The 17,431-nt window shown below is 45.7% G+C and overlaps 1 protein-coding gene across 4 annotated transcripts; it reads right to left on the bottom strand.

Moving 5' to 3' along the window:
- Positions 1-2,753: 2,753 nt before the first annotated feature.
- On the bottom strand, positions 2,754-16,993 carry LOC121835560. 4 transcript variants are annotated; one of them, XR_006077671.1, is made up of 5 exons: positions 16,636-16,985; positions 11,496-13,484; positions 10,639-10,700; positions 5,079-5,213; positions 2,760-2,860 (listed from the first exon to the last, which is right to left on the bottom strand). XR_006077671.1 is itself a non-coding variant. In XM_042289964.1 (4 exons), exons 2-4 carry the CDS (start codon positions 11,807-11,809, stop codon positions 5,116-5,118), a joined length of 474 nt encoding a protein of 157 aa, XP_042145898.1. In that variant the 5' UTR covers positions 11,810-13,484; positions 16,636-16,993; the 3' UTR covers positions 4,798-5,115. The 4 variants fall into 4 exon arrangements, 1 of the variants encoding a protein (XP_042145898.1); XR_006077672.1 differs by having other exon boundaries at positions 10,639-10,695; XR_006077673.1 differs by having other exon boundaries at positions 2,754-2,860; positions 10,639-13,484; positions 16,636-16,993.
- Between the last annotated feature and the right edge of the window lie 438 nt (positions 16,994-17,431).

The following is a 17,431-nucleotide window of genomic DNA, read 5'->3' as shown; positions in this document are numbered from 1 at the left end:
CTTCATTGCGAAGTCATTAAGCTCTCAATTTAACTTAAAGAAAAAATTGGAATATATATACTCAATTGATCAAGCTATCTACGTTGCGAAAATAATTTTAAATATGCTAAACGCAATTTTGTTTCGAAACCGGGGAACCAGAGCACGGTAACGAGAGTATGTTTACAAACATTCCGGCGCCATGTTGTAACGGTTCTCTGTCGATTTTTTCCTTGCGTTCTAAGTTTTGATGACGCCTTTCCCCGCTGTTATCTCCGTCGTCGCACCTACAGCCCTCAGAGATGGGTAAGTAGATCCGTGTACCGCGAATGCAGTGAGCATGAAACATCTACATGTGTGTAGGCGTTGTAAAATAACATCTACACCGTGGTATGGAACTACAGTCTCAAGAAGCCGAATGGTTGGGCATTCCGCGCGTACAGGCCTCGGAGCTCGAGATAGCATCTGCGTCGTGTGCAAGGAACATGGTTATTCGAAACGTTCAATTGAAACTGAAGATAGCGAAGATCTCTGTTAGCTCGATACGGCTACGTGAAAGTGCTTCGCTTATCACGTTGGTCGTAGCTACCAAGTGCGGGAGGTGCGCTGAGACTTTCTGACCGAGTTGGGCGCCTATTAGGACGCAGACGAGTTGAACATGATCACTGTTCTTTTTCAGTTACTTAGGTACGACGGGAGACAGACGTTTAAGCGTTCCGACACGTTATTCCCGGTGCCTACCGTGTTTTCAACCTGATTGACGCGTGAGACGTAGCAATACTTTTAATCAATTTCCAAGGCGATCAGAAAGCTCCAGTGCAACAGCTCCACGTTGGACGACACCTCAGCGAGCTGAAAGTCTGTGAAAACGACCGTTTTTTTTTTTTTTTTTTGTTTCGTTTGAAAGGTTTTCAGCGTCTGCGGGGAAACTGTCACAACATGTCGTCTGGGTTCAAACAAATACTCTTCAAACAAATCGTTGCTAAGGGCGTTGCTATGGGCTAATGCATGGAGGGTCCACACGAGGCTAGATTTTTGCTTACAAGTCAATAATTTTTTGTAAGCAATCTAACTTCTAGATATCTAATTATGATGTTTTGTAAACCATTTCTTAAGTATGACACTCCGCTTTGCTTTGATAGCAGACGACACAATAGATTTGCTGGCCTAACTCTGTTGCAGCGGGCGTCTTCATTGAATTGCTTCTGTAAACCAGTTACAAAAACAAGTGCATCATCATGACCGTAAAAACCTCCGCAATGTGCCTTTTTTTTTTCCTTGTGAAGAATATAGCTTTGTTCGGAGGGGCGAAAATGCCGTAAAATCAACCTACCTCATGCAAATCAGTTACGACGACGACCCGAGGTGCATTACCGGCGTAGTGCAGGCCACCATGAGAAACAAATCTTACGCCTTCGAGGTAAGTCGGTTTTATTATTATTATTGACGCTTGTACTAAATACTAAATTAAAAAGCTAGTCCAAACAGGAGAACATATGAAGAGCACAATGAAAAGAAATCATTAAAGATGAATAAACAAAACAACCGGATAGCGTATGGACACAGGCATACTTCTGAACGCCGTTTTACCATAAAAATATTAAGGCGCATTCACACTTTTGCGACCTCTTAAAACTGGGTTTCTTAAAACCTCTCACGAGAGGACACACTCGCGCCATCTATTGGGTAGCAGTGTAAACTTGACAGTCCGGCATATTTTCTATTTGTCGCGCATTATCCTTTCTTTCTTGGCTCGAAAAGTTTTGTCAACGTTATAAACAAGCCTTTCTGATAGACCGACACGCTGTTTACAAACAAGCCCGCATTTGCCCACACAAGGTGTGGGCACTGCGCGTGCGCAGAAACTGAATCCGCGTGACTTGAAGCGTCTGCGTACGCGCAGTGCCGTCCACAGCGCCACCGCAGGTATTATGCACATTTGACCTCGGAAATACCGCAAAACCTTCGCTCTTGTTAAATGCAGTTCCAGGGTCACTGCATAGATGGCGCCAGCGTGTTCTCTCGTCCCAAGAAATTTTGAGAGGCTTTAACAAGTCTAGTCTTTCTCAGTCGTACTCGGTTGCAAGAGTGAACGGGCCTTAAGCGCCATTCACAGTCTTGTGGCCGAGTAAGACTAGACCGGCTTTTGAGCCTCTTGCGATCTCTTAGGATCGGATGCGTTACAGCGGAGCTGGTCCCAAGAGATCGCAACAGGCTTAAAAACCGGTCTGGTCTCTCTTGGGGCCGCAAGAGTGTGAACGGGCCTTTAAGACTACTAAAAGTTTGATCTGGATTTTACTCTCACTACTACTTGCATGCAACTACTTTATCAATATTATAGTAATAAGATATAAATATACCGCCAGATTTTCAAACAATATGACCGAACAGAATATGGGTTTTACGTGCTCTTGGTTGTGTTTGGCCCTTTTTTTACATCAAGGCAACTAACCGCCAGTGCTACATGTACTCACCTTGTTTTTTTATCCAGTTCTCTCACGCTTTGGGGTCTTGCGGGAATCTGAAGAAATTGCAAGAACCTCTCTTCACGCGATGGTTACAACCAGGTATAAAGCACTCTCACATAGGGCGAGTCCGCAAAAAAAATTTGGGATCTCAACCGATCGCCTGAAGTGCTTTTCTCACAGGTGCAATGCAACCTTTTAGCAGACAATCACCTCAATCGACGACTGGACTTTCAATGAACTATATTTTGCATTGCACCCCACTATGAATTCTTATAAGTGTCTGAAGGTCATTATATTTCAAACAAATACAACTTCAGAATATAGTCTTTATTCACACGATTCCAACGATGGTGCCAGCTTGTGGCAGACGGCATACTTCTTGTGTTCGTAGTCCGCTGCAGGCATCTTGAGGACTGGAAGTTGCAGTTGTAAATATTTCAGAAACAAGCAATTATTGGCACACTTCTGTCTAAACATATAAGACATTCAAGCTTTCTGTATCTGTGAATTTTAGAAGTTTAAATCCTACTCCTGATTTTTGAACAGTCGGGTTTCCGTAGCAAAACCTAGCCACATGTATTTGTCCGCAACATCAACCCTAGCAATGGTTTGTTTGGACTCATGACGTCACAGTTACAGAGTCAATTGCTGGCGTCCATTATTTATTACTTGTTCTACAAACCCAATTTTTTAATTGTACTTTATTCGCTCAATATTTATCGTAAACATACCCAAATCAAGTGAAAATAGAACATGACTCACTAATTATTAAGATTGCTGATATGTGTTTGCAGTGAACAATTTTATGAACCTCTTACAAATATAGGGTAATCCAAGTCGCCAGGCTCGATCTAAAATGGACTGTAAAAATCGACGCCTGCACGTAGCAATCTAAACTTTTCGTCAAAGGTGTATTCCACAGGTCAGTTTTTTCCTAAAAAATTACAAAGCATAGCCAAGAAATTTGCTAGGGTCTACGGCAGGCAGTGGCACAGACGACAGGGGTCTAGTAGGGGGTGTTTGGTGTTCGTGTTGACAGATGGCGCTACCTCCTCATAGCGACGGCTCGCGACCACCATGGTTTATTAAAATTAAAAACCTTTTTGAAATGTACCTTCGGTTAAAAAATTAATGCCGATAATAAAAGCAAAACTTAAAGTAAAAGGGAAAAAAATGCGTCTGCATAACGACGGTGCTTTTGCTGTCAACGGATATTGTCTACGTGTCATCTGCTTTCTTTCACTGGTCGGCTGCACTTTTGAACGCTGCTCCAGACGCAATCTATCAATATGAACGCCAAGCACAACCCGCTAGTGGACTTGGTCGTCTGGGTCGCTGCCCGCCGTAGACCCTGGCAAGTTTCTTGGCCTTATTTTTTGTACAAAGAGAACTACGCTTTTTAATTTTACAAGAAAAATTAAAGCTGTTTACAACTCCCTGTAACGCCGAATTAGAGCGCAGCTCTTGAGGAGGAGGAAGGAAGGGTACTGGGGGGGGGGGGGGGGGGGGGGGGGGTCAAGTGACCTCGGGTGGCGGGGGGTCACGTGACCTTGGGGTGTCACATGACGTCAGGGGGGGGGGGGGGGTCACGCGACAATACTGATGACGTCATCAGTGACCTTCACTATTACCTTCATGAGTTACCTTTGTTACCCTCACGAGGGTCACGAGAGTTGCCCTCACAAGGTTCACGATGGTTATCCAGGTCACATAGCCCCCCGGGGTCACGTGACCTGCGGATACCCCCCCCCCCCGAGGTTACGTGACCCCCCGTTGACGTCATCGCCACTGATGACGTCATCAGTGACGTTACTGATGAGGTCACCGGCATCCGCATCGTCATCATCAGCGATGGTGTCATCAGTGACGTCACTGATGACGTCATCGCTGATGATGATGACAATGCGGATGCCGGTGACGTCATCAGTAAAGTCACTGATGACGTCATCAGTGGCGATGACATCAACGGGGTATCGGCAGGTCACGTGACCCCGGGGGGGGGGGGGGGGGGGGGGGGGGTCACGTGACCTGGATAACCATCGTGACCCTCGCGAGGTAACCCTAGTAACCCCTCTGAGGGCAACTCTCGTGACCCTTGTGAGAGTAACTATCATGACCCTCATGACCTTTTGAGGGTAACTAACCCTCGTGAGGGTTACGAAGGTTAGTAACCCTCGTAACCCTCACGAGGGTTACGAGGGTTACGCCGACGCCGCTCGAGCCGGGAACGGGCACCTAAGAGCTGCGCTCTAAAAAGTGAAAGCCATTTACAACTCCCTGTAACGCCGAATCGGAGCGCAGCTCTTGAGGAGGAGGAGGGTACTGAGGGGAGGGTAGACCCCTCCTCCTCCCCTCATTCTTTAATATGCTCCGGGGGAGTCACGTGACCTCGGGGGGAGGGGGGGTTGTTCACTGAATATGGGCAGAATATAAATATTGCATGTTCGTCTCCTGCCTTGTCCCTAGAAGTCCTCTGTGCCACACACTAATGACTGTAATGCATCCATGTCCCAGTGACTTAGCAGGCTTGCGTCTACTGCGTAGCTGGTTTGGGAGATGAACCTGTCACGAATGTTCATCCCCATGGCATGAAAAAACCTTCCAATAAACTTCTTGCCCCACCAGCCTTACACTGTTCACTCGCCATGGAGATCTCCGAGGTGAGACACTAGTTCCATGCCACTAAATTGCACAGCCCTGTGGTGAACAAATCACCCTGTAGCCTTGCTGACATCTCCAAGGTCACCGGTCTCGAGGTCCAGGCACCTGCACATAATCAATAATTGCTGTAGCAAAAGGTGACAGAATCCACCAGCGGATGCTACACCACGGGCACTCACTACTAATTGCCAACACTTAAATGTACAAAACAACTCATCTTGAAGTACAGAACAGCGAGCGGAACAAACACAACTGCAAAGGAATCGCACGGCAAACAAATCCCGCAATGCATTTCGTCTGCTGGGCGTGGAAGAAAGAAAAAAAAATTGCACGGTCAGGTGCAGCCACGTGACTTCCGCCACTCACTTTCTCCTCTCGACTTCTCCATGTAATGCGGGGTTTTTGGTTTCGAGCAGTTGCGTTTTTTGGCTTTATTAATAGAAATATTTTCACGTGTATTTCGATGCTGAAATTCAAGTACTAACCCACAATCTGGTGTCCTGTATATTGTTACAAAGGGAATGGAAGACCTACATATCATAGGTAAACTGGGCTTGTGTTGCTGTACCGGTTCCTTGACCACCGCTATGGTTCTCTCTAAGAGTAGCCTGAGGCAGTTGTGTTCAGTCCCCAGAATATCAAGTAGAGTCACTGCCTGCACTTTGATGGTCTCACACAGTCCATTCATGAGCGTGCATTGTTCTTACCATGTGAGACAACGCCATCAATTTTCTGGCAATGAAATGAACTCGCTAGCATTCCTCTTGCCATTGCAGATTTTTCAAGTGTAGCTAGCCCTCCACCCTAAAAAACCCGAAAGGAATTCAAGGATGGCTGATTTCCCTATCGAAAGTCCAATCAAAGATTGTGCTACGCCCCTCTTTCTGCGCCGTGGCGCAGAACACCAGGGGGTGCCACCAGACTGGAAGGCAGCAGGGGAGGGCATGCGACAGCCAGTCACAAGTGACGGCTTCCCGCCGAACTAAATTTTTCGAATATGCGCACCTTCGAAAAGTCAGTCCGCCGGGAAACCGTCACTCGTGATTTACTGTCACGTGCCCTCCCCTGCTGCCTTCCCGTCTGGTGGCACCCCCTAGTGTTCTGTGCCACAATGCAGAAAGAGAGGCGCGGAAAAATTTTTGATTGTACTTTTGATAGGGAAATCGGCTGCTCTTGAATGTGATTTCAGGTTTTTTAGGATGCTTAGAGCCTATAGATTGAGTTACAACAATAAATAGACAATCTAAAAATCCACTTGTGTGTTCCTTTAAGGTACAGGCTCCCATATTTCGCAGGCAATCGATCGAGCAGGCCTGTTTAGCATTTTTTGGAAGAAAAAGTGTATTGTCATGAATTGATATTATTAAACTTTCCAGTAACATGTACCCATAGATTGTTCTTTTACTTCAAAGGTGCCTGCTCCGATAGAACGCATGAATGCGACTGTCCACCTCAACATGAATATGGTTTTTTTTTGTGACCCCAGCTTTTTTTTTTCTGAAGAAACATAAATGTGGGTTCATTTATTTGCAATGCCAGCCCGCCACTCGCCCTCTTGCGTATGAACAGAGAACCAGAGGAGCGGGAGCAGCGGCGGCGGCGGGAAAAACGGTGGCAGGGACTGTCGGCCTTCGTGTGTGAAGCAGTTGTAACGAAAAAAGTGAGCATGTTAAAATAGGAATTCTTGTGTTCCACTTTGCAACAACATTGCACAAAAAACCGCAATGTCTAATTTCGTTAGGGACTTTTCGTACATCGCATCCGCTGCGGATTTCTAGTCTTGTGCATGGCCGCCAGCTCAATCTATGCTCAACCTGATTGCAAACGCTCCCGCTACTAGTGCAGAGCTTCAGCATACAGTCTACAAAAAGTCTATTCTTTGCCCTAAGTAGGAAAAATCTGGTCACGCAACAGTATGTCAAGCAATACACATCAAGAATGGGTTTGCGTTTCAAGTCCGTTACAAGGAACATGACAATTTGTTTCAAGCCTCTCTTGAAAGACAGGATATGCATACTTGGTTTCAAGTAATTATAAAGGAAATAAAGAAATGCTCAAAGAATTTTAAGTGTGTCTCTGTTAGCCAGCCGTTTGTGACAAGAGCCAATGATATTAGATTAGCTCAGTTAAGGAACTGCTCATAGACGCAGTATGAACGAGCCGTACCTCCCCTCACTCACCACGACTCGCCTCTCGTCGATCAACGCGCCACATGGCTGCTATGGTAACTGCAGTGTATTTTATGGAATACATGTGTTTTGAAGCTCAGCGTCTAGATGCAGTTCCACAGCCCTCTATGGAGCACACAGTTTGTAAACGAAAATCTAGATGGCGCTTCGAGCGACGGGAGGCGGACTGAAGCGAGTGAGGGGAGGTACCCCCTTCTACGAGCGTTCCACAAGTGAGGTAAACTAGTAACGTTGACAAGAGCTTAGGACGGGCAGTTTTGCCGAGGGACAGCAACGTTGCAACACACAACAAAAAATGTATGATATATTAAAATATATATTTCTTAAAGAGCAATAAATAAAACCCCTAAACACGCCAATTATGTTAATAGGCAGTTTCAGCATAGCGTTACCGCAGGCTACCTACCGTAAGCACGGCAACGCTCCAGGCGTGAGCTGAAAATTGTTCTTGAAAGACGCAATGCGAGCTTCCGGTTGCAATGCTACACCGCACGGTAGCCTGCGGTGACAAACTTCCTATCAATAACCATACAGCCGTTTGATCCACGTGTTGCAATGCACTAAAACCTAGAAGGTGAGCAGCGAGTTGCAAGCCTGTGACACGAAGAGATCAATACTGTGAACGCTGCTCTTCCGGAGCTTGATGGTCACCGTGCACGGCTCACTTTTAAAAACACTAATGGCCACCATTATCTTCATCACCCTCAAAAATATGTTGCCACAAACAGTGACGTGGTTGGTGCCTAAAACGCGCTCGCAAACCACAAAGCTTCGCAAGCTGGGGTTTCTGCAACTTTTAAATATCAGTATGCTCGTTTTTCTACCACGCAATATCTCCGTCACCTGTAATTAAATCCTGCCCTAACTGCTTCGCATTTGTAGACAAATGAATCATTTTTAGCGCACTGACAAGCGTGAACAAGCAGGTGCATGTGAAATCCTGAAGAATCTATCTTCGTCTCTTCCGCCATCTTGGAACTACTACCGCATCACGTATGGGGCGTTGGAGTTGCAAATACCGGATATTAGGCAATGACATAAAAATATCAATTGAACTGAAATGTCGACCAGCCACAGCCACCCCTTGGTTGATCTTATTTGAAATCACCCTTAATGTTTTTGGCACAATTCAGCAATAGCCGATATGTTTCAGTTCTGTAGAAATCTTCATCACATAAATTACAAATTGGCAAGGTGTATACACCGATGTGCGGCGTGTTCTGTTTACCAACACGGCAGGAAACCTGCGCATGCGCAGAAGGTATGTGGACAGAAGCGGCCGAGTTTTGTGTTTTTGCCGTTGCAGTATGGGGTGTACGTTTGTTGGTTAGGCTGCACAAGGTGCCTGAACTTCATTTGTTGTGGCATTTTGTGCCAACGAACCTCGTATGTGATGCTAGACTATTTGGGCTAGCTACCGGACCTTGAACAGCAGTGATACAGACAAACTGCATTGATGGCGTTGCACAGACAAACTGCGTTGATAGCGTTACCTTTGACAATTCTAATGGGCGCTTCGACAAAAAGTTGGTGCCACTAAAATTGATGGCTCATGTCGTCATTTATATGGCGCCTTCAACAAGCTAGTCCACAACCGGCATGATTCAGTCATACAAGTCTCTTGATTTGTAAAACTCTTGCAGGAGTATGAATGCGGCATAACCCTTTGAAGGAACAACATAAATTGCTATCTTGACCTATCGTGGTATGATTTACTACAGAAGTGATCTAGATGGTGCATTAATTATATAAAAAGTTTGAGCCCCCCACACTTAAGGAAACAACACTTTTTATGGGTGAATGCCTACTCCTTTCTGTGCAATATCATCAAACAGCCTTTTGGGCCACCGTGGCGTTTATTACGACTGAAAAACTGAGGGAATGGGAAGGAAGTAAACTTGGCTTATGTATTTTCTGCCTCCCTTTGCCAAAATAGACAGTGGCCTAAAATGTAATTTGGTTTTCATGCGTAAACTACAAAAAAAGTAGTTTTTGTTCTTTTTTTTTTTTTGTTCACTAAGGTGAGCTCTGTTCACTAATATAGCTAAAAATGGCCAATTTTATTAAAAAAAAAAAAAAATGGATCACGTGCAGGCAAGTTGACGGTTGACACCTGAAACTATGGTCAAAAAAAGAAAAAAAAAACTAGAAGAGATAGAAAGAAAGGACAGGCAATGTCTCAATTATATTCCACCTATTGGTCCGAGCTGTGCACGTTATTACTTTGTACAAATATCACCAATGACGAGTCACATTCGTCAAAGACAAGTTACGGTCAAAAATTGGTTTCGGTTTGTTTTCATCCTAAAAAGGCGCCAGAAAAAAAAAAATATTTTGAGCTTTTGCAATGTGTTTAGCCTGACAGCAGTTGTTGGCCTGGCAACATGGATTTAAAAATGGCGACACGCATGAGGAATGCTAATGGCGGTGATGGTCCCCAGAAAAAGAGCCGTTTCTTGCAGCAGTTCGGACAGCAGCGATGCTGAAGACCCCGAATTTGTCTTCAGAGTGAGTCTCACATTGCCTGTGAAGACAAGACGGCCTCAGAACGACGAGTGACCATGGTAACGTGCTTCTGAAGACTTCAGATAAAGTAGGTCAACTCCTTTTACAAGAGGTAGAACAGGTTGCAGGGAAACGCACAGGAATCCTGCCACTGAATGTCAAGAAGGTAGTGTTTATAATATTCCTTTGGCATCTGGGTTTTCATACATAGTTTAAAGTGGATGTTATGTTAATGAGTGCATCATGGAGCATAAAAGGTGTGTTCTCCTGCTGTCCCCAAATTCAGAAACTAGTACATTTACAAGTTTGCAACAGTTGTCATCCGAATTGGATGGCCACCACGGTGATAAGCCAAGCGAGATCAGTTCAAACGTGTGGTAAAAGAAACTCTTAGTATTGGTTCTGCTGGAAATTGTGTAAGTGTCTTGTTGATGGTGATTGACAAGCAAGTACAAACTTTTTGACCAATGCAATTTTTTTGTTGTCAGTTGGTTGACCTTGGTATGTGTGGAAGCGTCGAGTGCATTTCTTCTTTTGTTCGCCCTTGCTGACAGTCTGGGTGTGTGACTTGGTGCAAGGGTTCTTGGCGTTGACTGCAGTATACCGCTATAAAAGGGTGTGGTTCTAGAATAAACCTTCAGCTGTGTTCGAGATGGTGTGTGTGTGTCATCCTCTTTTAAGTATCCTTTTTCCTTCCGGTGTTTCAGGTTTTCGTCTGCAATTCACCAGCTTGCCTGTACTTTTACTCTCCTCTGAAATATCGCTTTTTAAAATGCTGGCAATTGAATCTCACCTAGCCCGTTACAAACTATCCCATGCACACAGGGATGACTTACATGATTGTGCTTCCTGTAGCAGATCCTCATGCTTGTGGTCGCCAGTGGTCACTCCCTCTTGGCTCACAAAACAATGAAACAGTGATTATAGGCACTTATTAGCAAGAAAACCATTATATCCTAAAGCATATAAGTCATATACTAAAATAATTTGGTATGTCGCGGGAACTGCAACTTTTACATTCTTGTGCAGCAGTATGCAAAATAAGAAATAAGCATGTAACAGGCAACTTGAGGTAAAATGGTTACACATTAACTTAGAAATAACCTGTATAATTGAAATTAAATTGGCAAGCTCTGGCCATTAAAACACTTTTCCAATTAAGACCAGCTGATAACATAAGCCACCTGTTGGAGAATGGCGAGCTCAAGCACCTCTTGACATTATCCAAAGTGGAAAAAGCTGCATATTCTTGTACAGTAATATCTAAAAAAAGCGCCAGTTTCAGCGAGGGGCACGCTCATAAACGAGCATTTCGAGGCGCTATGGTTACCCGTTAATTTAGAGACAACCGTTCTGCATCAACTAAAATAAAACTGCCAATACCTGGTTGTTAAAAAAGCGTTATGATTAAGGTCAGCATATAATGTCTCGCCTAACGTAGCCTGTTGGAGGATGGCAAGAGATGCCCCTCTTGCCTTTAGCTCGAGCATCTCTTGACATTCTCCAAAGTGGAAAGAAATCCAAGCTGTCTAACACGCCATTCCTTTTTGCAAGAGGGACACTGCCCCTTTTTTGTAGTCCAATTGTCAAAACTACTGATTTGCAAAGTAGCCATGCTCCTTGAGGGCGAGCAGACATGCTCGGAACATCCACAGGGGGCTGAGCGGATGCTGCTCCTTCTGTAGGAACTCACCTGGCTACAAGGCCCTCCATGATGTGCTGCTGCTCCAAGCTGGTGGGAGGTTTGCCATGCATGGGACCAGAACCAGGGCGTTTCTTTTTGGTGGGAAAGCACCGTGGTTGTTCTTCCATCTTTTTGTTGTGGGGGACAACCCTAGGTTTTGGAGAAGTCTCATCGGGAGCAGAGTCAAGTACTTGGGCCTTGGTACGGTATTTCAACACCAGGGAGCTTGAAGAGCTTGTCAATTTCTTCCTGGAGAGGGACTTGTTCAGTCCACTCATTGCCAAACATATGTTGTCCTCTGAATTTGGTTGAGTCTTCTTCATCCCTACCTCAATACCCTGCCGAATGTCATCCAAGAGGGACTGTGGCTCATCATCTTACGTAAAGCCAGTTGCTTCACATGATGTTACTGGCATTTTTACACCTGGCTTAATGTCAACCTCCTTCACTGTCGTCACATGAAGCCCCAGGTAAGCTACAGCATGAATATGCTTGCACATTGATGTTGAAATCAGGCTGTCATTGCAAGTGCACTTGTAAATGTCGATAAAGATGTCACAGTCCTTGCAATGGAGCATGCAACTCTGGCAGGGGTCGCCCTTCTCAACATGGTAGCTTCTCTCTGCCTGGGACTGAGACTTTACAAGCCAGCCATTGCCATTTTGCAGCTGCTCTACATCTGATGCTGGAATTTTCATCCTCTCCTGGTGCCTCCGAAAAAGGGCTGCATCATGCCAATCAGTTTTTCCTTTTACGAGCGACTCGAGACGCTTGTAGAGGCGGTACTGGGTCAGTTCGAAGAGGGTCATCAACAGCTTGTCGAGCCTCTGATTGTGAGTTCCATGCAGGTAGTGTGACTTCAGGTCCTTGTTTGTTGCCTCCAAGTGGTTGGTAGTATTAAAAGGAATGCCCTTTCTGAAGCAGAGCGCCCACTGTTCTGCTCTGCCACCATGGTAGTGCCCAAAGTACTGAACAAACTCCTGTACTTATTGAATTAGTTTTGGGTCAGCCTCTCCACTTACAGTAGTTTCTGAGAGAGGAAGCCCGTCAAAGCTCGTTGGAATTGACCCTCATCTTTGCAATTTCTCAGCGCCCACAACTCGTCGCAAAGACGGTCACGGGTTTGCTTATATCTTGGACCGACTGCAACTTCAGAGCCCAGTTGTGGCTTACATGCGAGGAGCAGAGCATCCAATGTTGGGCACAGCCCATCACTTCCTCCCATGCATTACCTTTATGGCCTTAAGGAGCGTTTCATAGTCTTGGTGCCTAGTTACATTGAGATCAAATATGTGCATGGCATGCCTGACTGATCTTCTGCAACTGTCATGAGTCTTCATTTGCAGATTGTGGCCATTTGTATTATGAGTAGAGTCAATGCACAGGAACTTGGGGCCAAGCCAAGCTTTGTGAGGAGTTCTTTCTGAGGGACAGTCATCAGGGCAAGCTCAAAGCTCTCTTTGTTTTCCTTCTTCCATGTCAGTACAGGACTGGGGAATCTGACTTTGTTCAGTTCCTCCACTGATTCTTGTGCCGTAGCTCTTTCGTCAGAATTTCATGCTCGACGGAGATGTTGCCAATGTCTTTCATTGAGAGCAAATGTAGCCTGCCCACCTCACTGCCAGGGGAAGAATGTGCGTCTACAAGAACTTTACGGGTGGGGATGCCTTGCTTTAGTTTATCAGCTAAAGCCTCCTTCTCAGTCGTAAAGAGGCGCTGGTGCTTCAGTTCCTTCAAGTGGCCGTAGTGTTCTGCCTGGTACTCTACTGTCACCTTGCCATCTTTCTCTGTTGCTTGAATTGTGGCTAAGCATTGCACATTAGTCTTACAAGTGCCCTGGGCTCTCAGTTGTCGTTTACCTCTTGCTCTGAAATGATCCAGAGCGGTGGCAGTAGCAATACATTTTCAGGACACCCTCATCTCGTCCCTTGGGCCCGTTGTGAAGAACGAAGCGAACGTGCTCTCTGCCTTCCTCAGCCTCCCTCCAGTCACTGAATTCTGGCAGGCAGAGAAGAAAGAAAGCTTAAAATGAAATGGCCTGAATTAAGAGTGGTATGTCAGTCACATCATATATTCCCCTGCTTTAAAACATCTTCATGTTTGTTTCACTAAATGTACATCCCGATCAGACTTTTAGCTGTAGCATGCGGTCCATGGTTTTTTCGTGCTCTTAATGCCCACATAGTAGGTGCACCCCAAAACACTACGGACTGCAAGAACAAGTTCACTGCACTCCACATGTGTGGTGTTTGCAAGTGCACCTGCTATGCAAGTGACGGGAAAACAAAACAAAAAATGTTTTGCACATTCATAAGTTCAATGCAAGTGCGCACTACAACGGAGAGGGAGCACAAGTTTCATTGGCTCCGTGTCGACCGCGCATCTTTCACAGAACATATTAAATCTTCGGTTAACCAAACACTATGAATTTTATTCGCGAATCGAATTATCCTAGAGCTTACTATTCAATTTGTATTCAAATATCAAAGTATTCATACACCCCTAGAAAAGAGTCAAGTCCCATCATAGTGGCAGTCACAAGAGCAGCTGAAAAACCCCAGTATGTTGGTACCATGTAAACTGTAGACGCGAGATATATGCTTACCGTAAAATTCTGAGATGCCCTGGCCCCGAAAGGTAAGCCACCCCAGTTTTTGGCTTCATTTGCTTTTTTTCTTTTAGTTAGCTATGGCGGGATATAATGTGTCTAGTTATAGTGTCGAGTTAGCTATGGCGGGACATAATGAACCGTTGCCGACTGGCAAATAGAGCCATTATTGCTTCACACTGCAAGCGAGCACACTCCTTATTTTGAGCCAATTTTTTATTGATTTTAGGTGGGCTATCTCTCGGGGTATTAGGGTAACACTATGACCCCCCTGCTCCACTCCCCAGGTAGCCATACTCCCATCATACATATCTGTGGCAACAGCCAAAGCCGCTACAATCAGGTGTGCCAGGTTTGTGCTGAAGCTTATGTCCTATCCACAAGCTTTAGCGTCGGTGCACGAGAACATGCACTAGCTGAAGGAATAAAAATTTACATTAGATTTTGTATTAGAAAGGGCTCAGACGTTCATTCAACTCTTTCTTGACCTACCGTAACGTAACGAGGAAGTATGTTACCGCACAAACAATTCAGTGCTAAATCAATTGCATGTGGTAAAATCCTCCTCCAGGACGTTATAAGGTAGGTATATATGCTGGAAGTATGGCTATTCCCATACACAGGTGTGCTTTAGGAGGCGATCCTGTTGATGTCCTGATGTGAAAGTAGAAAGTCGTGTTTGTAAAGTAACATGGCTTAAAGAAAGCTGAAGTGGTTCCTAAAAATATAGTTGGAGGTGAATTCTTGCCTGGTTTTACCCCATGAATTCAAATATGACAATTATTTGGTGAAAAATTATTGGCAAATGCAAGATATCCATGTTTCCCATTCACCAATTACGACGTCAAATATAGGTTTTCGGCTACACTGCGTCAGAGCCGTATATGGGGAGAGTTTGGTCAGTCTATGATCTCGCCGCCGTAACGCCCTCCTCCCAAGTGAGCCAATCAGCACACGGCGCAGAGCGAGAGGCATGAGCGCATGCATGTGAACTCCCGGCTGCTCCCAGCTGAGCGGGGAGGGCCGCCATTTTCGTTCATTCTCCCAGCGGAATGCATGGGATCGGCATCTATATCACGATTATTTCCTTTTATATCGCTGGCTCTGGCAAGAAAATGATATACTGTTATTCCTCGGTAGGTTAAAAAGCTAATAAATGAAGTTTTCTCACCGTAAGGCCACAAACGTTTATTCAGGCGAAGAAGTTGGCCCGTAGCAGACGACGCATAGCCTCAGCAGTGCTCTTCCCTGAGCAGTCTCCGACAGCGTTGCGGAAAAATGGCGGTCTCCTCTCTGCTCCCTTCTTTCTCTCTCGCTCCTTCGGCGCTCTCTTCCTTTCATTTAATTTTCTCCTTTTCGGTGCCTTCGTTGCCACACCCACTGGCCAAACTCTCTCAATATACGGCTCTGCACAGCGCATGCCACTCCATAAGGGGTCCCCTTCATTTCATTGAAACTCGCTTCGTAAAAGTATGTTTCGTGGACAACTTTTCATGGACACGCGTTTCGTAGACACAATCGTTTCATTGATGCTTGTTATGCGAATTGCACGCTGTAGGGTCATTTCATCTTGCGTGTATCACTGGGGTACGCATTAACCCACCCACCCACCTGCCTGCCTGCGTTCACGCCGCTTCGCAGCGGCTCATTACAAAAATGTTAACCCACCTTACCGACACTGCACGAGACTGTCGCGGCGACAGTCTCATGCAGCTTATTACAGAAAAAAAGCTAATCTGAGCTGTCGATGAAACATTGTGTGTCGCTGAAATGTCATGCAATGAACTGATTGCCAACTCTCCGGGAGCACGCTGAGCGTGCATAGCCTTGATTAGTGCAGTTGGTGTGCAAACTTTTTGAGGACCGTGCACCTGCAGAACAAAAGAGCTCTGTATACGACGTCACAAACTACCACTTTGAAAGCACTTTTCAGAAGGGAACGAAGGAATAAACTCGTACCGCACAGCAAGTTTTAGGCATCTTGAAAACAATTTGCACAAAAGACGAGAGAGGGACAGGACAAGTGCTACTATCGAAAAGAGTGCAACATTTTGAGATTCAAAGAAAGGCAATGTAGCATTCTGATGCTCCAGAAAGATGAACGAACCCCCTAGAAGAAAAAAAAGGAAAGAAAGAAAATTAACAGACCAACTTTCTTCTCGTACTTCTCTAAACACGCATTTAACAGTCAGCCGATGATACTAGATGGTAACGCTAGTTGCGTTTCTGTTCTTATCCTCTTATTTTGCAATGTTTTCGAGATGATCAAACTAGCCCAACAATACTTTTGATTAATTTCCTATACGACAACATATGCTGGGATTTCATGTGCCAGCTTGTGCTAATAGAGGAACGAGTGTATTTTATCCCTCTGTGCAATCGCAATAGTCACCATTGGTGCGGATGCAAATTTGTGGTAATGAATTGTCGTCTCTTTTCCGATTTTTTAGTCTTTAAACAAGAGCTTGAACCGTGTTTTGTAACAGTGGTAGACATTGTGATCGATTTTTCTTTTGTACAAAAGTAAGCGAATGCACTTACCTTTCAACAAATTGAACTTTAACTCCTCACGCCTCGCGACGAACCCGTTTTTCGCTTCAAAGTAGCGCAGCAAGTCCCCAATGGAACGCAAAAGCCGTTGGACACAGATCGCATGCAAGGCGGCAGCGGACAGTGTGATCCAGCTCGTGTCAGCGTGTCAGCGTCCCGTCAATGCCGTCAACCTCCTTTAGGTGCCTCTTTAAGTTGTAGATTTTCTTGAAGCACCTGTCACAAATCATGCACTTGTACTTATCTGGGTCGGCGTTATGCCGCTAGCATTCACAAAAGCAACAGAGCAACCACATCCGAAGTTCAAACTGAGAACCGTTGAAAACAGCGAGGCCAGGGCAGCCAGGGCGGCGCCAGCGTGCGAGTCATACGTGACGCTATCATCATCATCACCACCACCCGAACGGATTCCCTACGGGCGGTTTTCCCTACGCTGGCGTTGTCCCCAGATCTAGGCACGGGCAGATCTCTGGATAGGCGCTCGCGGTAGCTAATAGCATCCTCGATCATCCGCACCGGTGCGCACCGGGGCACTGAGGTGCGCCCCTTCATCTTCGATCAAGTGCACCGGTGCGCACCGGACATCCTCGATCAACGAAGCGCACCCTCCCGGTGCGGCTTTTCGTTGCCCCAACGCGCACCAAGAAAATCGGCGGTGCGCCGGGGGGGCAGTCCCATCAGGCATTGCGGCCAGGAGCGGGAATCGAGAAGATGGCGGGAGTAGCAGACGCGCAGACTATCGAGATGGCGATCTTGCAAAAACGAACACGCCTCGCAGCTGCACTAT

This window comes from Ixodes scapularis, unplaced genomic scaffold (genome assembly GCF_016920785.2).
Source record: "Ixodes scapularis isolate PalLabHiFi unplaced genomic scaffold, ASM1692078v2 PGA_scaffold13__105_contigs__length_92229423, whole genome shotgun sequence".
Classification (NCBI taxonomy): Eukaryota; Metazoa; Arthropoda; class Arachnida; order Ixodida; family Ixodidae; genus Ixodes; species Ixodes scapularis.
This window is presented reverse-complemented; position numbering and strand designations above follow the sequence as displayed.